The sequence below is a fragment of the Carica papaya genome, chromosome 7, assembly GCF_054855325.1.
Source record: "Carica papaya isolate Zhongbai chromosome 7, ASM5485532v1, whole genome shotgun sequence".
Classification (NCBI taxonomy): Eukaryota; Viridiplantae; Streptophyta; class Magnoliopsida; order Brassicales; family Caricaceae; genus Carica; species Carica papaya.
The window spans coordinates 27,095,708-27,115,769 of NC_142315.1; the positions used below are offsets into that span (position 1 = coordinate 27,095,708).

The 20,062-nt window shown below is 37.7% G+C and overlaps 1 protein-coding gene across 1 annotated transcript; it reads right to left on the minus strand.

Moving 5' to 3' along the window:
• Positions 1 to 15,775: 15,775 nt before the first annotated feature.
• LOC110812698 (uncharacterized) lies at positions 15,776 to 16,900 on the minus strand. The gene has a single exon (XM_022039527.2). The coding sequence runs from the start codon at positions 16,866 to 16,868 to the stop codon at positions 15,900 to 15,902; it is 969 nt and encodes a 322-aa protein (XP_021895219.2). The 5' UTR covers positions 16,869 to 16,900; the 3' UTR covers positions 15,776 to 15,899.
• Positions 16,901 to 20,062: the final 3,162 nt, after the last annotated feature.

Consider the following 20,062-nt stretch of genomic DNA (forward strand, 5'->3'; position numbering starts at 1 on the left):
AGCTCACCTAGGCATTGTGCTCTTCATTGAACTGCTGACATACCAAACACTTAAAAATAAAGTTAGTTATATCTTTTTTCATCTCATTCCACTAAAATCGAGGTCGAATACCTTGGTACATCTTAGTATTTCCGGGATGCATGACAAACTTTGAGCTATGAGCCTCTGTCATAATGTCTCTTTTTAACTCACTGTTACCTGAAACACACACTCTGTCCTGGAATTTGAGCAACTCATCGGCACAGGCTCGAAATCCTGAGTTAACTCCCAGTTCTACATCTTTCTTGAGGGCTACTAAGGTGGAATCGGCAGACTAAGCTTCTTTTATTCTCTGTATTAACTCAGGCTGAACAGTCAAGTGGCATAAACATGTGACTCTCTTCAGGTCCTAAAGTCGTACCTGTTGTGCGGCCCATATTTGCATGCATTTTAAAACCATCAAATGGGATAATGTACATGCACTTTTCCTGCTGAGTACGTCGGCTACCATGTTGCCTTTACCTCAGTGATACAAGATGTCGTAATCATAGTCCTTAAGAAGTTCTATCCACATTCTCTAACGTACGTTGAGATCCTTTTGAGTGAATATATATTTTAAACTCTTGTGATCGGTATAGATCTGAAAGATCTCCCTACACAAATAATGGCGCCAAGTCTTCAAGGCGTGGATGATTGCGGCAAGCTCCAAGTCATAGGTGAGATAGTTTTTCTCATGACTCCTCAACTGTCTGGATCCATAGGCTATGATTTTCCTATGCTGTATCAAAACACAACCCAAACTTAAGTAGGAGGCATCACTATAAACTATATATCCACTCGATCCGCTTGGAAAGACCAACATAGGTGCAGTAGTCAGCCACTTCTTAGTTCTGAAAAACTTCCTTCATAGTTCTCGTTCCACTCAAACTTGACATTCTTCTTCGTGAACCGAGTCAGAGGAGCAACTAGACTAGAAAACCCTTTTACAAATCTGCGATAATAACCTGCCATCCCTAGGAAGCTACGGATCTCCTTAACCGATGTTTTTTTTTCCAGTTGAGCACTGCTTCAACTTTTTCAGGGTTCACTAACACTCCATCCTTTGATATGATGTTTCACAGGAAGGTAGTATGCTCTAGCGAGAACCCACACTTACTCAACTTTACATACGACTTCTTCTCTCTGAGAACCTCCAAAACCTGAGTTAGATGGCGAACGTGTTCCACTATACTTTTTGAATAAACTAAGATGTCATCGATGAACACAATGACAAACTGATCCAAAAATTATCTGAAGACCCTGTTCATCAAGTCCATGAAGATGGTTGGAGCGTTGATTAATCCAAATGGTATGACCAGGAACTCATAGTGTCCGTACCTGATTCGAAAGGCTGTTTTGGGGATGTCTTCGGCTCTGATTTTTACCTAATGGTAACCTGAACGCAAGTCTATTTTGGAGAAGATCTGGGCACCTTGCAACTGATCAAAAAGGTCATCAATCATGGGGAGGGGGATACTTGTTCTTGATCGTGACCTTGTTCAGACCTTTGTAATTAATACATAACCTCAACGTTCCATCTCCCTTTCATGTAAATGTGACTCCGGCACCCCAGGGGGACACATTATGTCGGATGAATCCAGTGTCCAGCAATTCAGTGATCTGTTTCCTCAGTTCCTCCATCTCAACACAACTCATGCGGTAAGAAGCAACCAAAATAGGCTGGGTGCCTAACTGAAGGTCTATGATGAATTCGACTTCTTAGTCCACTGACAGTCTAGGTAGTTCATCGAAAAATACATCTGGAAAGTCTCAGACTACCAGAATCTCTTTAATAAAATTTCTTTCTTGAGTTTGCCTAGTTAGAGAAAACAGTTGGGTTAAAGTACTTGATAATAAGAAAATTTGCCATGAGGGAACAAATATTAAAAGATTTTATTAATTTTTAAATGACTCCTCATTAGGAGGGTTGAATACAACCTTCTTGCTAAAATCATCTACAGTGGCGTGATACGCCGCTAGCCAATTCATTCCTAAGATTACATCAAAGTCTCCTGTGTCAATTTTTATTAGGTTCACACTCAATTTTCTATCTACTATATCTATGACACAGGCTCTGTATACAACCTCCCCCAGTAGTGTCATACTCCCAAGAGTAGACACAAACAACACAGAATCAAGTTTTTTAGGCAGTACATTTAATTTTGATACAAAAATATGGGAAACAAATAAATGCGATGTATCAGTTTCAATCAAAATATGAGCAAGATGGTTACAGATAATGTACATACCCTGTACTACGTCCGGGTTAGCTTCTGCATCCTGCTGTGTGAGATTGTAAGCTTTGCCATAAACATAAGGTTTGACCTGGTTCTGGTTCCTTGGGCACTCCCTCGCATAATGTTGGGCACTACCACATATGCGGTAGGTGTTGTTGAGGCGATAGCAGGGTCGGTCCCAATGATCCCTGCCACAATGCTGACAGATCTTACAGCGTCCTGCTACTGGAACTTAAGGGAGAGCCTGAGTCATTGGCCTGGGTCTTTTGTTCTGTTGAATAGGTGCAGTAAGTGCTAGTCTGTGGGGTGGAGCTGAGGGCCTGAGGTTCCCTGCTGCTGGAGAAAAAGTGCGGAGACTCCTCTCCACTAATTGTGCCTTGGCTTGAATAGCTGAATAAGTACTGAGCTTAAGCACAAACAACTACTGTCTGATTTCTAGACGGAGACCCCATTCGAACTTTTAGCCTTCTTGCCTTCATCCAACATGCTCTTAGGGGAATATCGGCCCAACTTTAGGAACTTGCGAGCATATTCTGATACAGTCATGTTTCCCTGGACCAAGTGTGCAAACTCCATCTCCTCATATGTTAGAGATGCTCTGGGAGGTACTCTGTATGAAAGGCCGTCAGGAACTGTTCCCAAGTGACTGGGAAAGGTAAGGTGGTCTGCTTGAGTTGCCACCAGTAGTCTGCTTCTCCCACTAGCATGTAGGTAGCAAGGATGACTTTCTGTTTGGGAATCATCCCAAAGGTCTTGAAGGCCTTCTCTGTCTCAGCTAACCAGAACTCGGCCTCTTTAAAGGAGGATCCCCCTACAAAAGTAGATGGATTTAGTCTTTTATACATTTCTATGTAGCTTGGGTCCATCATGGGAGGAGCTGAGACCCATGGAAAAGGGATTAGACTGTGCTGAGGATGGATTGAATGGTCCTGCGGTGATACTTGATGATACGGTGGGGGCACATGATTGTACTATTTTGGTACCGGGTGGTGTTGTGGCTAGGGCACCAGATCATACTGTGGTGGTGTCGGGCAGTACTGTGGAGGAGCAGGGTCATATTGGGGTGGCTCAGAATCCTCCCACTACAGGGGTGGCTCAACCTATGGCAGCGGAGGAGAGTTAGGTAGCTCCCTCCTTTCTTCCCGGACCTGCTGGGCAACAATGAGTCTCTCTACCATCTCAAATAACCAGTCAACATCCTCTCTAAGCGAACCCTCCCGGGCTACTTGGTGTAGTGGGATTCTTCCTTTCCTCATCTACTTGTACCTGCATTTCACAAGGAATGGTTGAGTGATAATTTATTTATTTTTTTTTATGTTTCCTAAGGGCTTTGTGTAAGGAATGGGTCCAAGGAACTTAGCTCTGATACCAACTATAACGACTTTGAAAATTCAATAGAAAATAAATGATAATTAAAGTGCAAAAGCGAAATAAATTGTTAAGATTTACATTCCTTATACAATAACTTGAGTATCAAATAGTGCTACGAGAATTACCCTTTTAGAGGAAATATAAAGAAATAAAGAAATGAACGGAAAATAAATAAGACTAGTATCCTACTCGCAACTCTCATGTGGATTGAGCTCTGGATCCTGGTCTTTTTGATCTGAAATGGTTAAATAAAGAATAAGCTACACTAGCCCAGTAAGAATATCACGCCAACTCACTGACACAAAAAAGAAGGTTGGTAAAAAATCAAAACAACTAATGGATCACTCAATTAAGCAAATTTATTTATCAGTAATAAAACTATTCACCGTCCACTTATCATAGTGAGATTTATAAAAACAACCTATAGAAACAGTAACATCATACATATCACGATTTCATATATAATCAGCCACATAACATCCATTATACTTTCATATTCAAATAACCAAAACAACAATTGTCCATTTTTATCAGCCTGCTGGTATCCATGAGGGTTCATAGGCATGTCCCCGCTACGTGTGAACCCTTTCCTTTTACATTCTCAATTACAGACCGTCCCCATACCATGTTCGGTATGAGCGCCAAATTACTAAACCTCAATACCCCGTCCAGTATGAGGGTGAAGCGGACCGTCCCCATACCCTATTCGGTATGAGTGCCAAATTATCAAGTCTCGATACCATGTCCGGTATGAGACAACGTTCCCAGTAGGTTCCTTATGTACTCGGTCCGTCCACCATCACCTAGGATATCCAGTAAGGCTGTTGTTTCATCCATTCACTTAATCACACAAATTTTTCGTTTACCTTTAACCTCAATTTTTCCAATTAACACATAAAACAACAACACATGCATTCAAAGTGATAAAATCAATCAATAATGCACTATTATGCATTTAAACTGTAAAAATAATCAACAGAACAACAGTAGATAATTTTCGGTTCTGGGTCTATTAGAAACTCGTAATTAATTATGAACAATTTCTAAATTGTACAAAATATTGTATTTATTGTTAATTAGACTTCAATTCTATAACAGAGAATAGGATGAGTGATTCTTACTCAATTTGATGCCCGAAAGGCTAAGCTGTTGACTGTGCCTACTGGGGGGTCCCCGGTTTCCTGAATTTTCCTTTCAAAAATACCCCCAGAACCCAAATTTTCACCAATTTTCCCCAAAATCATTTTCAATTTCATCTCCCACCAAATTTACTTCATTTTTATATTAAATTGAAATTTTAAAAAAATAACAAAAAATATATTTATAAATTACTTTAATGCACAAAATTAATTTGGATATTACACTAACCCAGTAAGAATGTCACACTACTCACTGATACAGAAATGAATGTTGGTAAAAATCATAAAAATAACTAATGGAGTTCTTAATTTAAGTAAATTCATTTATCATAAATAAAATAATTTATTATATACTTATCGTAGCGAGATTTTTAAAGTCAACCTATAGAGACAATAACATAAACAAAATTATAATCTCATATTCAAGTAAGTAAAAATAACAACTTTTTTTTTTTCATTTGCCTACTAGTATCTATAGGGGTCCATAAGGATGTCCCCACTATGCGTGAACCCTTATTCAACATTGTTAACTAACTGGCCGTCCCATACCAAGTCCAGTATGAGCGTAAAAAATACTATCTCTCAATACTCCATCTGGTATGAGGGTGAAATGGGCCGTCTTCATACCCTATTCGGAATGAAGTAACATTCACGGTAGGGTTCCCTATGTACTTGGTCCGTCCATCATCTCCCAAGATATTCAGTAAGACTACCATTCATTCTTTCACTTAATCAAGCAATTTTTCACTTACATTTAATTTCTAGTTTCATAATTTAACTGTAAATCACGCAAGACAAGAAATACATACATCAAGAAAAAAAAACTGAATCATTTTACCAACTTCAGTGTATTATTATGCATTTAAAACAGTAAATCAATCAATCAGTTAAAATAAGACAAACAATAATAAATAACCAGTTCTGGCTCTATTTGTAACCTGTAATTAATTATTAAAGTTTTTTAAATTACGTAAAATATCGTATTATTTATAATTAAACTTCAATTCCATAACAAAAAATAAAGTGAGGGATTCTTACACCAATCGGTTCCAAAACACTAAACTTTTAACTACGTCTACTGGCGGTTCCCCAGCTCATTGAATTTTTCTTCGAAGATTAAAACACGTTTCAAGTACCTAGAAATACCCCCAAAAATCCAAAATCGGTGTTAAAAACCTTTTTTGACCAATTTTAAAATTCCGACACGGCAGCACTGCTGTGCTCCGGCGATGGCACCGCCGCTCGTGGTGGTGGTTTGCTTAGGACTGGCCGTTTTTGGCCAATTTTGACTGATTTTTCCCGGTTTTTTATTCATCTCTATGAGAAAATACGTTAAAGGGTCTCAGTTGGTCGAAAACAGTAAAAAAATAAAAACTCACAAGCAATGAAATTTTTCGATACGGCGGCTCTGCCAGCTCACCTTCGTGGTTGGGTGTTTTTCTTCTGTAAACTTATAAAAAATAGAATGGTGAATACAATAGTGAAAAAATCGCATGAAACGAAAATCGAGAATGGGCTCATCGGAGGTGGTTTTTGGTTTTTTCCTGCAGTGACACCGTTGGGTTTTATCTGCGATTTTCGGCTCATCCACCAGTTCTTTTGCTCTGATTTGATCATAAGGGTTTTCAAAATAAAATTCCGAGCGAACAGAATTTTTTTTACCTTTTTTAGCGGTTGGATGTGGCTCCGGCACAACGGCGGGTAGCTCCCTTCTCCGGCGACTGGTTCTTCTTCTCCGGTGGAGCGCTGGCGGCTAGGGTTATGATTTGGTGTAAAGTGAGATATTTATACTCGTCTCCCTTTAATCTACATTGTTCGTCGCATTTGATCTCGAACATCTGATCGTGTTTAAAGATGAAATGAATCTGTACTATTCATCGCGATTTGATTTGGACCATACGATCGTGTTTAATGAAGGAACGAATCTAAACCGTTCATCACGTTTAATCGCGATCGTCTGATTGTACCTGAGGAAGGAACGGATCCGGACCGTCCACGCGCGCGGGAACAAATCCAAACCATCTAATCGCGGGCATGCAGATTGCCAGCGTGGCCTCCCGCATGGCACCAAGTCAACGTGCCTTGCCATGCGGCAAGCTCTAGTTCATTGGAGCTGCTGACTGCGCTATCCTACATAGTACATTTTTTTTAAATTACATTTTGATCCCCAATTTCTAATTTTTCTTTCAAAAATACCCCCCGAACTAAAATGTTCACCCTTTTTTTCCACAATTATTTTTAATTTCATCATCCACCTATTTTTTCCTAATTTTTACATTAAATAAAAATTTATAAATTCAAAAAATATATTTACATATTTTTATTTTTTTTTTAAATTAATCTTGTGCCAAATTTTGGACCCGGTTATTACAATTCTCTCCCCCTTAAAAGAAATTTGGTCTCTTAAATTTGTCTCTCTGTCACTCAGCCAAATAGTTAGGATATTGGGTTCTGAAATCTGATTCTAGTTCCCATGTGGCCTCTCTCTGTGTGTAATTCTGTCATAGGATTTTAACAAAAGAAATTTTTTTGTTGCGGAGTACTCTACTCTTTCAGTCTAAAATACCCACCGGTACCTCCTCGTAGGACAGATACTCCTGAAGTGAAAGGAGCTCGTGGGCTAAGACGTGAGAGGGGTCCAGGTTGTACTTGCATAGCATGAACACATGAAACACATTGTGGACCCTGTATAGTTTTGGAGGCAGTACCAGTCTGTAGGCGGCGGTGCCAATTTTGTCTAAAATTTCAAATGGCTTAATAAACTGGGATTTAGTTTTCTCCTCTTGCCAAACCTACTGATTCTCTTGAAAAGAGTGACCTTAAGGAACACTCGATTACTTTTCTTGAATTTCAAATCCCTCCTCTGGGTATCCGCATAACTCTTTTGCCTGCTCTGAGCCGTTTGGATGTTCTTCATGATCTTAACTATTTTGGTTGTAATCTTCTCGACAAGATCTGGACCGAATAATTTTCTACCCACCTATTCCTAACAGATCGACAATCTGCATGGGCAGCCATATAACGTCTCGTACGAAGTCATACTAATACTTGTTTGGTAGCTGTTATTGTAGGCGAACTCTATTATAGTAAATGATCATCCCAATGGCTTCCGAAGTCAAGAACACAAGCTCGGAGCATATCCTCAAGTGTGTGGATCGTTCTTTCTAATTGTCCGTGGTTTGCTTAGACCAGAACCGAGAAGTGAACCTAGGATCCCTGTCGGAATCTACTGTCACTAGCACTCCATGTAACCTGACTATCTCTTGGATATACATTCTTGCTAGCTTGTCCAAAGAGTCGGTCATCTTGATGGCCAATAAGTGGAAAGACTTGGTGAGCCGGTTAACAATTATCGAAATGGCATCATGTCTCGAGCGTGCCCTGGACAATCCTGTCATGAAATCCATTGCGATATGTTTCCACTTCCACTCCAGAATTGGTAATGCCTGAAGTAGCTTGCTTCGGAATTGATGCTATACCTTGAATTGCTGACATACCAAACACTTGGAAACAAAGTCGGCCACATCTTTTTTCCATCCCGTCCCACCAAAATTGGGGTCCCATACTTTGATATATCTCAGTGCTTTCGAGATGCATGAAAAACTCTAAGCTATGATCCTCGGTCATGATGTCCATTTTCAACTCATTGTCATGTAGAACACACATCCTATCCTGAAATCTAAGCAACCCATCGGCAAAGACTCGAAATTCTAAATTTACTCCATGTTCTACATTTTTCTTAAGGGCTGCTAGGGTAGAATCGACGGATTAAGCTTCCTTTATTCTCTGGATCAACTCAGGTTGAACAGTCAGGTGGGCTAAGTATGTAACTCTCTTCAGGTCCAGAAGTCGTACCTATTGTGCGGCCCCTATTATCCTGCATTCTGAAATAATTAGGTGAGCTAATATACTTGCACTTTTTCTGCTAAGTGCGTCGGCTACCATGTTGGTCTTATTCGGGTGATACAAAATGTTGCAATCGTAGTCATTGAGTAGTTCTATCCATATTCTCTGACACATGTTGAAATTGTTTTGAGTGAATATGTATTTCTCGCTATAGTGGTTTTCTTTGGATCGGCTATTTTCGGTCGGTTTTGTATTAATCACTGCGAGAAAACACGTTAAGAGGTCTCTATTGGCCGAAAAAGTCAAAAAACTGAAACTTACTGATGGAGGAGAGCTCCGGTGCGGCGGCTCTGCCGACTCACCTTCGCAATTGGGTATTTAACTTCGGTCAACCTGTAGAGAAGGAAATAGTGATTATAATGGTGGAAGAATTATGCATAACGGGAATGGGAAAGGTCTCATCAGAGGCATTTTTTATATTTTTCTACGGCAGCGCTAACAGGTCTTACCAGCGGTTTCTGATAAATTCGCCGATCTTTTTGCTCCAATTTGATCATGGGGGTGCTTAAAATTGAATTTCGAGTAAAGAAATTTTTTTTACCTCTTTTGGCGGTTGGAAGTGACTACGGGTGCAGCGGCGGGCGACGGGGGGCTTCCTTCCCGGCGACTAGCTCTTTTTCTCCAGTGGGGGTGTCTAGCGACTAGGGTTAGGGTTTGGTGTGAAGAGAGTTATTTATATCCGTTATCTAGACCGTTCATCGCATTTGATCTAGATCGTCCGATCGCGATTAAATAGGGAGTGAATTTTGATCGTCTATCATGATTTTATCTGGGCTGTCCGATCGTGTTTAATAAGAAGTAAATCTGGGTTGTTCATCGCGTTTAATCGTGGCCGTCCGATCACGTTTGAGGAGGAAATGGATCCTGACCGTCTGTGCGCGCGGGAATGAATCTGGACCACACAATTGCGGGCATGCGGATCACCAGCATGGCCTCCCGCGTGGCACCGCATCAGCGTCCCTTGCCACACAGTGCGCTTCGGTTTGTCGGGGCTAATTTCTGACTGGCTGTACTATGTGGTACATTTTTTTTAAATTGTATTTTGATCCCTAATTTTTGATTTTTATTTCAAAAATACACCCGGAATCCAAAATTATTTTCAATTTCATCCTCCATTTAATTTCCTTCATTTTCACATAAAATAAGAATTAAAAATTAAAAAAATTATATTTATTCATTAATTTTAATTACAATTAAAATTAATTAGGGCATTACATCTTCAACTTCCTGGACCCATAGGCTATGACCTTCCCATACTGCATCAGAACACAACCCAACCCAAGGTAGGAGACATCACTATAAACTGTATATCTTCCCTGTCCTATTCTGCAAGACCAACAAAGGTGTAGTAGTTAATCGCTTTCTTAGTTTTAAAAACCTCCTTTCACAGTCCTCGTTCCACTCAAACTTGATGTTCTTCTTTGTAAGCCGAGTCAAAGGAGCAACTAGGCTAGAAAATCCTTCCACGAACCTGCGGTAATAATCTGTCATCCCCAGAAAGTTACGAATCTCTTTGACCGAGGTTAATTTTTCCTAACCGAGCACTGCCTCAACTTTTTTGGGATTCACTAACACTCCATCCCTCAATATGATGTGTCTTATGAAGGTAGTCTGCTCGAGTCAGAATCCACACTTACTCAACTTTACATACAACTTCTTTTCTTTGAGAACTTACAAAATCTAAGTCATATTGTGAGCATGTTCCTATATACTTTTTGGATAGACTAGAATATCATTGATAAATATAATGACGAACTGATCCAGGAATTATTTGAAAACCTTGTTCATCAAATTCATGAAGATGGTTGGTGTGTTGGTTAGTATAAGTGGCATGACTAAGAACTCATAGTGTCCGTACCTAGTTCGAAAAGCTGTTTTGGGAAGGTCTTCTGCCTTGATTAGCTGATGATAACCTGAATGCAAGTCTATTTTGGAGAAGACCTGGATACTCTGCAACTGATCAAAAAGGTCATCGATCTTAAGGAGGGGCTACTTGTTCTTGATCGTGACCCTATTCAGTCCTCTGTAGTCAATATATAACCTTAATGTCCCATCCCCATTCCTTGCAAATGTGACTCTTGCACCTCAATGGGACACACTATGTCTGATGTATCCATTATCCTGCAATTTATTGATTTATTTTCTCAACTCCTCCATCTCAACACGACTCATGCAATAAGCAGCAACCGAAATAGGTTGGGTGTCTGACTGAAGATCTATGGTGAATTCAACTTCTTTGTTCACTAGTAGTCAGGGTAGTTCATCTGAAAACATATCTGGAAAGTCTCAAACTACTGGAATCTCTCGAATACAAATTTTTTTTTAGGTTTGCCTAATTAGAGAAAATAGTCGAGTTAAAGCACTTAATAATAGGAAAAATTACCATGAGAGAATAATGTTTAAATAATATTATTAATTTGTAAATGACTCTTCATTAGGAAGGTTGAATATAAGTTTCATATGAAAACAATCTACAGTGAAAACATCAAAGTCCTCCGTGTCAATCTCTATTAGGTCCACACTCAATTTTCTATCTGCTATATCTATGATACAAACTCTGTATATAACATTCTCCAGTAGTATCATACTCCCAGGAGTATACATAAATAACATAAAATCAATTCTTTTAGGTAATACATTCAAGTTTGGTGTAAAATCATGTAAAATAAATAAATGTGAGGCACCAGTATCAATCAAAATATGTACAAGATGATTACAGATATTGTACGTACTTTGTTTCACATATGGGTTGGCTTCTGCATCTTGCAAAGTGAGGTTGTAAGCCCTGCCCTGCATAGGAGGTCTGGCCTGATTCTAATTTCTTAGGAACTCTCTCGCGTAATGCTGGGCACTCAGACATATACGAAAAGTATTGTTGAGGCGATAGTAAGGTCGGTCCCTATGATCCTTGCCACAATGTTGGCAAGTCCTACCGCGTCCTGTTATTGGAATATAAAGAGGAGCTTGAGTCATTGGCCTAGGTCTCTTTTTCTGCTGAACAGGCATAATATGTGTTGGTCTACGGTGTAAAACCAAGGGCCTGAGGTTCTCTACTGCTTGAGGAAAAATGTGAAAGTTCCTCACCACTAACTGTGCCTTGGTCAAAACGGCCAAGTAAGTACTGAGCTCGAACACATATATCTGTTGTCTAATATTATAACAGAGACCCCATTCGAACTTTTTTGACTTTTTACCTTCATTCATCATGCTATCAGGGGAATACCGGTCTAACTCTAGGAACTTTCGAACATATTCTAATACAGTCATATTACCCTGGACTAGGTGTGCAAACTCTATTTTCTTCGGATATCGGAGATGCTCTGGGAGATACTCTACATTGAACGCCATCAAGAATTATTTCCAAGTGACTGGAACAAGTAGGGTGGCCTGCTTGAGTTGCCACCAGCAGCCTGCCTCTTCCATCAGCATATAGGTGGCAAGTATGACTCTCTGTTCGAGAATCACCCCAAGAGTCGTGAAGGCCTTCTCTATCTCAGCTAATTAGTACTTGACCTCTTCAAAAGATGATGCCCTTATAAAAGTAGATGAGTTTAGTCTTTTATACCTCTCAATGTAGCTTGGGTCCATCATGGGAGGAACTGGGTCCCGTGAAAGAGGGACTGGATTGTGTTGGGGATGGACTAGATGGCTCTGTAGTGGTACTGGATAATATGGTGGAGACATCGGATAATACTATGGTAGCGTTGTGTGATGTGGTTAGGGCATCGGGCTATATTGTGGTGGTGTCGGATGATGCAATTGGGGCACCAGACCATACTGTGGTGGTGCCGGATGGTATTGTGAAGGAGCAGGATTGTACCGAGGTGGCTCAGGATCCTCCTACTGCAAGGGTGGCTCAACTTGTGGCAGCGGGGATGGTCAGGTAGCTCCTTCCTTTCCTCCCAAGTCACCTGGGCAGCGATGAGTCTCTCCAGCATTTCAAATAGTCGGTCAATATCCTCTCGAAGCGAACCCTCCCAAGCTGCTCGGTTTAATAGGGGTCTTCATCTCCTCATTTATCTGTACTTGCATTTTACAAGGAATGGTTGAGTGATGATTCATTTTTTTGTGTTTCTTAAGGTTTTTATATAAGGAATGGTTCCGAGGAACCTAGCTCTGATACTAATTATAACGACCCAGAACTTAAAAGAAAATAAATTATAAATTGAATGCGTAAGTGAAATAATAAAGTTAGGATTTACATTACTTACATAATAATTTAGAATACCCAATAGGGCTACAGAAATGACCCTTCTAAAAGAACAAATGAAAATCAAAGAAATAAATGGAAAGTAAACAACTAAACATCCTATTCGTAACCCTCTTGTGGATCGAGATCTGGATCTTGATCCTCTTAATCTGAAATGGTTAATGAAAGAGTGAGCTATACTAACCCAGAAAGAATGCCACACTACTTACCGATACAAAAATGAAGGTTTGTAAAAATCATAAAAATAACTAATGGAGCTCTTAATTTAAGTACATTCATTTATCATAAATAAAATCATTTATTACATACTTATCGTAGCGAGATTTTCAAAACCGACCTATAGAGACAATAATATAACAACATCATAATCTCATATTTAAGTAAGTAAGAATAATAACTTTTTCTTTTTATCTGCCTACTGGTATCCATGGGGGTCCATAGGGATATCTTCACCACGCGTGAACCCTTATTTAACATTGTCAACTAACTGACTGTCCCCATACCTCGTCCAGTATGAGCGCAAAAAATACCATCCCTTAATATTTTGTCCAATATGAGAGTGAAACGGGTCGTCCCCATACCCCGTCATGTATGCGCGCAAAAATACCAATCCTCGATACCCCGTCCGGTATGAAGCAACGTTCACAGTAGGGTTCCTCATATACCCGGTCCATCCATTATCTCCCAAGATATTCAATAAAGTTACCATTCATTTATTCACTTAATCAAGTAATTTTTCGCTTACATTTAATTTTCAGTTTCATAATTTAACTGTAAATCACGAAAGACAAGCAATACATGCATCAAGAAAACATAACTGAATCATCTTACCAACTTCAGTTTATTATTATGCATTTAAAACTGTAAAATCAATCAATCAGTTAAAACATGACAAACAGTAATAAATAATCGGTTCCACCTTCATTAGTAACATGTAATTAATTATCGAAACTTTCTAAATTACACAAAATACCGTATTATTTATAATTAAACTTCAATTCCATAACAGGGAATAAGGTGAGGGATTCTTACCTGAATCGGTGTCCAAAATACTAAACTTTCAGCTGCGCCTATTGGCGATCCCCAGGTTCACTGAATTTTTCTTCGGAGATTAAAACATGCTTCCAGTACCTAGAAATACCCCAAAAAATCAAAAATCAGTGTTAAAAATCTTTTTCGGCCAATTTCAGAATTCTGACACAGTGGCACCACCGTGCTGGCGCCTAATGTTAGGATTCAGTGTGAAGTGCGATATTTATACGCGTTTTCCTTTAATCTGGGTCGTTCATTATGTTTGATCTCGACCGTCCGATTGTGTTTAAAGAAAAAATAAATATGGACCGTTCATCGCAATTTGATCTGGACTGTACCATTGAATTTAAAGAGAAAACGAATTTGAACCATTCATCACGTTTAATCATGATCGTTCAATCGCGCCTGAAGAGGGAACAGTTCCAGATCGTTCGATCGCGGGCACGCGGATTGTCAGTGTGGCCTCCCGTATGGCATCAAGTCATACCACGCGACGCGTTCTGGTTCGTCGGGATTGCTGACTGAGTGGTCCTACATTATATATTTTTTCTAAATTACGTTTTGACCTCTAGTTTTCGATTTTTTTTTTTCAAAAATATCATCCGAATCCAAATTTTCATCCATTTTTTTCAAAATTATTTTCAATTTTATCTTTCACCTATTTTTGCCTAATTTTTACATTAAATAAAATTTGTAAATTTAAAAATTAGATTTATATATATATTTCTTTTTATTTTTTAAAAAATTAATCCCGAACCAAATTTCGACCCCGAGTGTTACATATATACAGATAAATTATTGCCATCTCACATAGACAATTGGGTTATGGTCTAAGACTCGATGCATCCATATGAATCAATTTGGAATAGTTTTTTAGTTTCTTAACATATTCTTAAGTGAAAATTTGGCACTAAGCAAGCTTATTTGAATATACTAAAATGGAGAATATACTCTTGAATCCAAACATTGTGGAGCATTGACATAAAAAAGTGCAATGAATCAATAAAATCCTCCTCACAACTGATAAAAGTTTTAAACAACACCTGTTCCATTAGAGTTAATCGCGAATGTCTGAATAAAAAAGATTTTATTATTTATACGTGAAATTGGAAGTGATTTGTCTAAATGTGTGTCATAAAGGTTTTGAAATCGGGATGAGGTTAAGAGACATTGGTAGACGATAAACTAATTTTTATAGGAGGGTAGTCACCGAACAGCACCTTGCGAGGTTTCTAACTTCCCCACGTTGGAAAAGAAAAAAAAAAAACAGATTAGACAAATTAGAAAAACTACTCTAATGTATCAAGTGGATGGCCATTTTTTTCATTTCCATGGACTGGACTTCGGGCCTTATTTTTATTGTTCTAAGAAAGATAACTATACTTGGTTTCTTGCTAATGAATGCAAATTTATGTTCCAGTCAAAGATTATATATATATATATATATGACTCCATCAAACAATATTAATTAATTAACACTTTGCATCAAATAATATTCATCTTCCTCAACAAGAATAAAAGTATACATTAATCATGTTTGAAAAACTAACTTTTTATTATTTTGATTATAAGTTATTACATTATGATTTTGTGTGTGTGTTTTAAATTTATAAGTTAAATAAAAGTATAATAAACCAAACACATTTTACTTATATTTGGTAACTCTGAATTATTTAAATCATACTACGTATTCTTATTATAGTATTTTGAATTCACACAGACACACAAAACCATATATATGTTCGGGTCAAAATTCAAAATATTCTTTCCAAAGAGAACTGCTTATAAAATTAACCTCCATAATTTCTTGATAGATCAAGCTCGATGTTCATACTAGAAGAAGCCAATTAAAAGCTTGAGAATTGAAGGGAAAAAACTTCATTTTCTTAACTCAAATGCACTTGATTACACAATATTATATAAAAAGAATTAAATCACATCCATAACTTATTTAAATAAATATATATATATATATGTTTTATGTGATCATGGGATATTATGAGCAATAAGAGGAACTGGGGTATAGCCCCAGATTTTTTCATCACCCAACAATTCAATTTCTTCTCCGAGAGTCTCCTTGCGTCGGCAGTAAAAGACTGTATACGCCATGATCAGAAACAGTTTAAGCAAAGCAACTAAATTTACCATAACCAACCCAATAAACACTTGCAACAGCGTCGAGTGCGCGACGCCCATCGGCCTCACCATCTGGAACAGACCCACAGAAAGGACTCCACATATAATATTCAGAAGGAAGCATTGTAGGACGATGCCCTTAACCATGGCTGCAGCCTTCCCGAGTGCCTCGATTCCACCTTTGTCTTCTAGAACCGAGACAACAGTAGATAGATTCCAGACGACAGCTAGATATAAGTTAACGCCCACGAACAGAATTTCTAAGAGGATGGCTAAGACAGCTCGTAAGGCAGGTAGGGTTTGAGTAAAGAGTGCAAGAGACAACAGAGGAAGATAGAGAAGGAAGATTACTAAACCAAGATTGAAGATAAAAATAAAAAAGTAAGTTACGAATGGGTTCTTCCATGATTTCAGTGTCTTCAACAACAAATTCTTGATGGATATGTTTCTTGAAGAGCTGGCAATGGCGGAAGCGAGGATGGTGACGATTGAAAAGAAGAGAGAGGCGAGGTAGATGAGGATGAAGGAGACCCACTCTAGGCCAACTAAGAGTTTGAGATCTGTTAATAAGGCGGATAGAAGAGAGTAAAATGCAGGGGTGGAGGGGCTTGTGGCGGCAATGGAGATGAGCTTTGAGTAACAGTCAACGATGAGGGGTTTGAAGGAGAAGAGAGCTGATAAGAAGATGGCGGAGTAAAGGAAGAGGGTGAAGAAGACGATGAAGAAGATGAGCTTCTTGTTTTTGAAACACAGTAGGCGGGTTTCATTTAGAATTTCCACTAAATCAACAAGCATCTGCCACGCCATTATAGCCCACATGAGATCTGCTTTCTTCAACTTATGAATCACAACACTTATATATACAGGCATATATGTGTATATAAAATAGCTAGTTCCATGTCTTCTTTGAATAGGTCTTCACCTTTTTATTCAAGTGGGCGTGTTGACTAGTAGGCTACAAAGATTCAACACGCCGGACTGAGAAGTTTCCACCTGTTTTAAATGGATATTATTTATATAAAGTAAAACCAGAAACATAATAATTTTTAAATAAAATAAAATAAAATTAATTTGATAATATTATATAATAATTTTTAAAATTTTTTTTGAATAAAGACAAAATTCTATTTTTACTTAACTACAAATGCACCAAATCATAATTTCTATTTACCTATTTAAATATTACATTAAATAAATTTTAATAATAATCATTATCTATTAAATATTTATAAAATTAAAAAAAAAATAGAATTTAATTTTTAGTTGACAACAAATGCACTAAATCACAATTTTCATAAATTGTTTAAAACTTTTTTATTTCTATTATTTATTCATTTTTTTTTATCTTAATCTAATCAATATTCAATTTGAGTGTGATAATATATTTAGTTTATTTTTTTTCCTTTTTTCATTTCAATTATACAGATATTCTTGAAATTATGAGACAGATTATGAGTTCAAAAATTGTTATGAGGTAGATGCATATATATTTGGTTAAAATTTTTTATCTTTTATTATATTTTTGTTATATTTCATAATTTTACTACTTATGGAGATATGATAATTTTAGAGCATGCTTTTTAATAGCTTAAGCAATATAGATAAAAAATTTATTGTAATTTTTTCTGTGTGCATGAGGCTCAATTTATTCAATTAATAGATTTACTTTGAATCATACAATAATTTAATTTTTATTACATTTATTTACGATACACTTATATAGTTACCAAATATTAAAATTAATTAAATTTTTATTAATTATTTTATAAAAATTTCCAAATTAAGTTTCTATTAGAATTAAAATTATATTGTTAATTAAAAATTTAACAAAATTACAATATGTACATAATCTGATTTGGTCTAATAGGGTAACAACAAAATTATTTCCACAACAAGCTTTTATCTTTATACTAAATTTAATTAACTCTTGTGTGGAGGACATAAAGTTGGGGATAATGGTGGAGGAGAGGGTTCGAATTAGTTTAGTGTTCTCTAGCTGCCGACGCTGAGCCACTGATAATGGAGTTTGTGGTGGTGGATTTGATATAAGATTTAAGTAATATTCATATTAGTAAAAGATGTCACGTGTTAATTATTATTTTAACTTAAACACATATATATATATATATGATACTATACTATTGAATTTAACTAATAACCTGATCCATCGAAAATGAAGTTGACTTGTTATCTTGACTTTAGGTTTGAGGTTTTTTTTTTTTTTTTGAAAATAACCAACTATCATTCACTAAAGTAGCAAACATGCAATCTCTGGGGGATAAGCTTTCCTAGATATGGAAACAAGAAATATGTTGTGCCACTCTAACAAACTTATAAGCTACTTGATTATATTGTCTTTTAACCCATCTAATTGACACATTATGCATCAGATTAAGTATTTTCTTATAGTCCTGAATGATAAAACCAAATTCAGAGTAATCTTACTCACCGGATAGCAGAGCTATATGAACTAGTTAGACATCAATCTCCATTATACCAGATCTCAGTACATGATCCCTAAAATATAGTAACGTACAATGACACCCCAAAACTTCCACCAGGTAAGGGGAGTTACATCCTTGAAATCGGCCTAAGAAAGCTGCCAACATGCAATTGAGTTTAATTATAATACCCGAGTCCGAAATTTGGTATAAGATCAATTTTTGTGTTTATAAAAATAATTAAAAATATTATTTTTATTTTATTTTATCAAATTATTTGAGAAAAAATGTTAGAGACGTAATTGAAAGCAATTTTGGGGAAGAGAGATGAAAATTTGAGTTTGGAGAGTATTTTTGAAAGAAAAATTGAAAATAATGGGTCAAATGAAAAAAAATAATTCAGCAACGTGGAACGACCCAGTCAGCAGTAGCGACAAAGCAGAGCACGCCATATGACAAAACACACTGGCATTGACGCCACGCCGGAGGCCACGCAGCAATCTACGTGCCCAGCTATCCGACGGCCCAGATTCAATCCCGTGTGCATGAACGACTCAGATGTGTTCCCTCTTTAGGTGCGATCGGATGGATGAGATCAATCGTGATGAACAGTCCAGATTTGCCCATGCAATCAGCCTAAACAGGCAACAATTGGACGATGCTCCTCGCTCCACGTCGACGCGAATAGACAACCTAGATCAATACGAGATAAATATAAAAACATCATGTTGCAAGGGAACCCTAACCTTAGCTGCACTTGCCATTGCTATAGAAGAAGGACCAGTCGTTGGAGAATGAGACCGACCCCCGTCCGCTGCCACACCGGAGCCACTGCCGAACGTAAAAAAAATGTAAAATTCTACCTATCCGCTCGAAATTCAATTCCAAGTCTCTCCGTGGCCATATCAAAGCAAAAGGGATGGTGGGTAAACCGAAAACCACGAGCAAAGTCCGACAGAGCTACCGCAGCCAAAACCTTAAAACCCCTCTGATGAGCCCCTTCCTGTTTCCCGTTTCACCCAATTTTTTGACCATTGTGTTCAATGTCCTTTTCTGTGCATGTTAGCCAAATAAGAAACCCCTGCCGTGAAGGAGAACCAGCGGAGCCACTGAACTTGAAGAGCCCCTACCGGAAGGTTCAGTTTTTTGTGATTTTTTGACTAACTAAGGTCCCATAACGTATTTTTTCGCAATGATACCTGTAAAATCGATCAAAATCGGACAGACCGAGGTGAACCGCTGCCGTGTGAGGCAAAGCTGAAGCCGGTGCACGGCGGCAACGCAGTGCTAGAACCTTAAAATTGGCCATAAAGAATTTTCGACACCGATTTGAGGTTTTTAGAGTATCTTTAGTTGCGTGACGAGTATTTTAGTTTTCACATCAAAATTAAGAAAATCTGGGATTCGTTAGGAGGCGTAATAGATAGTGCAACATCTCGAAATACCAATTCGGGTAAGAATCTCTCACTTTATTCTCTGTTACGGTAAATGGAGGCTTAATAAATCAGTAATCTTGTGTTTTGTAAAAATTAATAAAATCCTAACAATAATTACAAGTCACTAGTGGAGCAG

Bases quoted from the DNA above. Each gene is read 5' to 3' on its own strand.
- LOC110812698 (XM_022039527.2), bottom strand. From the start codon at position 16,868: ATGTGGGCTATAATGGCGTGGCAGATGCTTGTTGATTTAGTGGAAATT.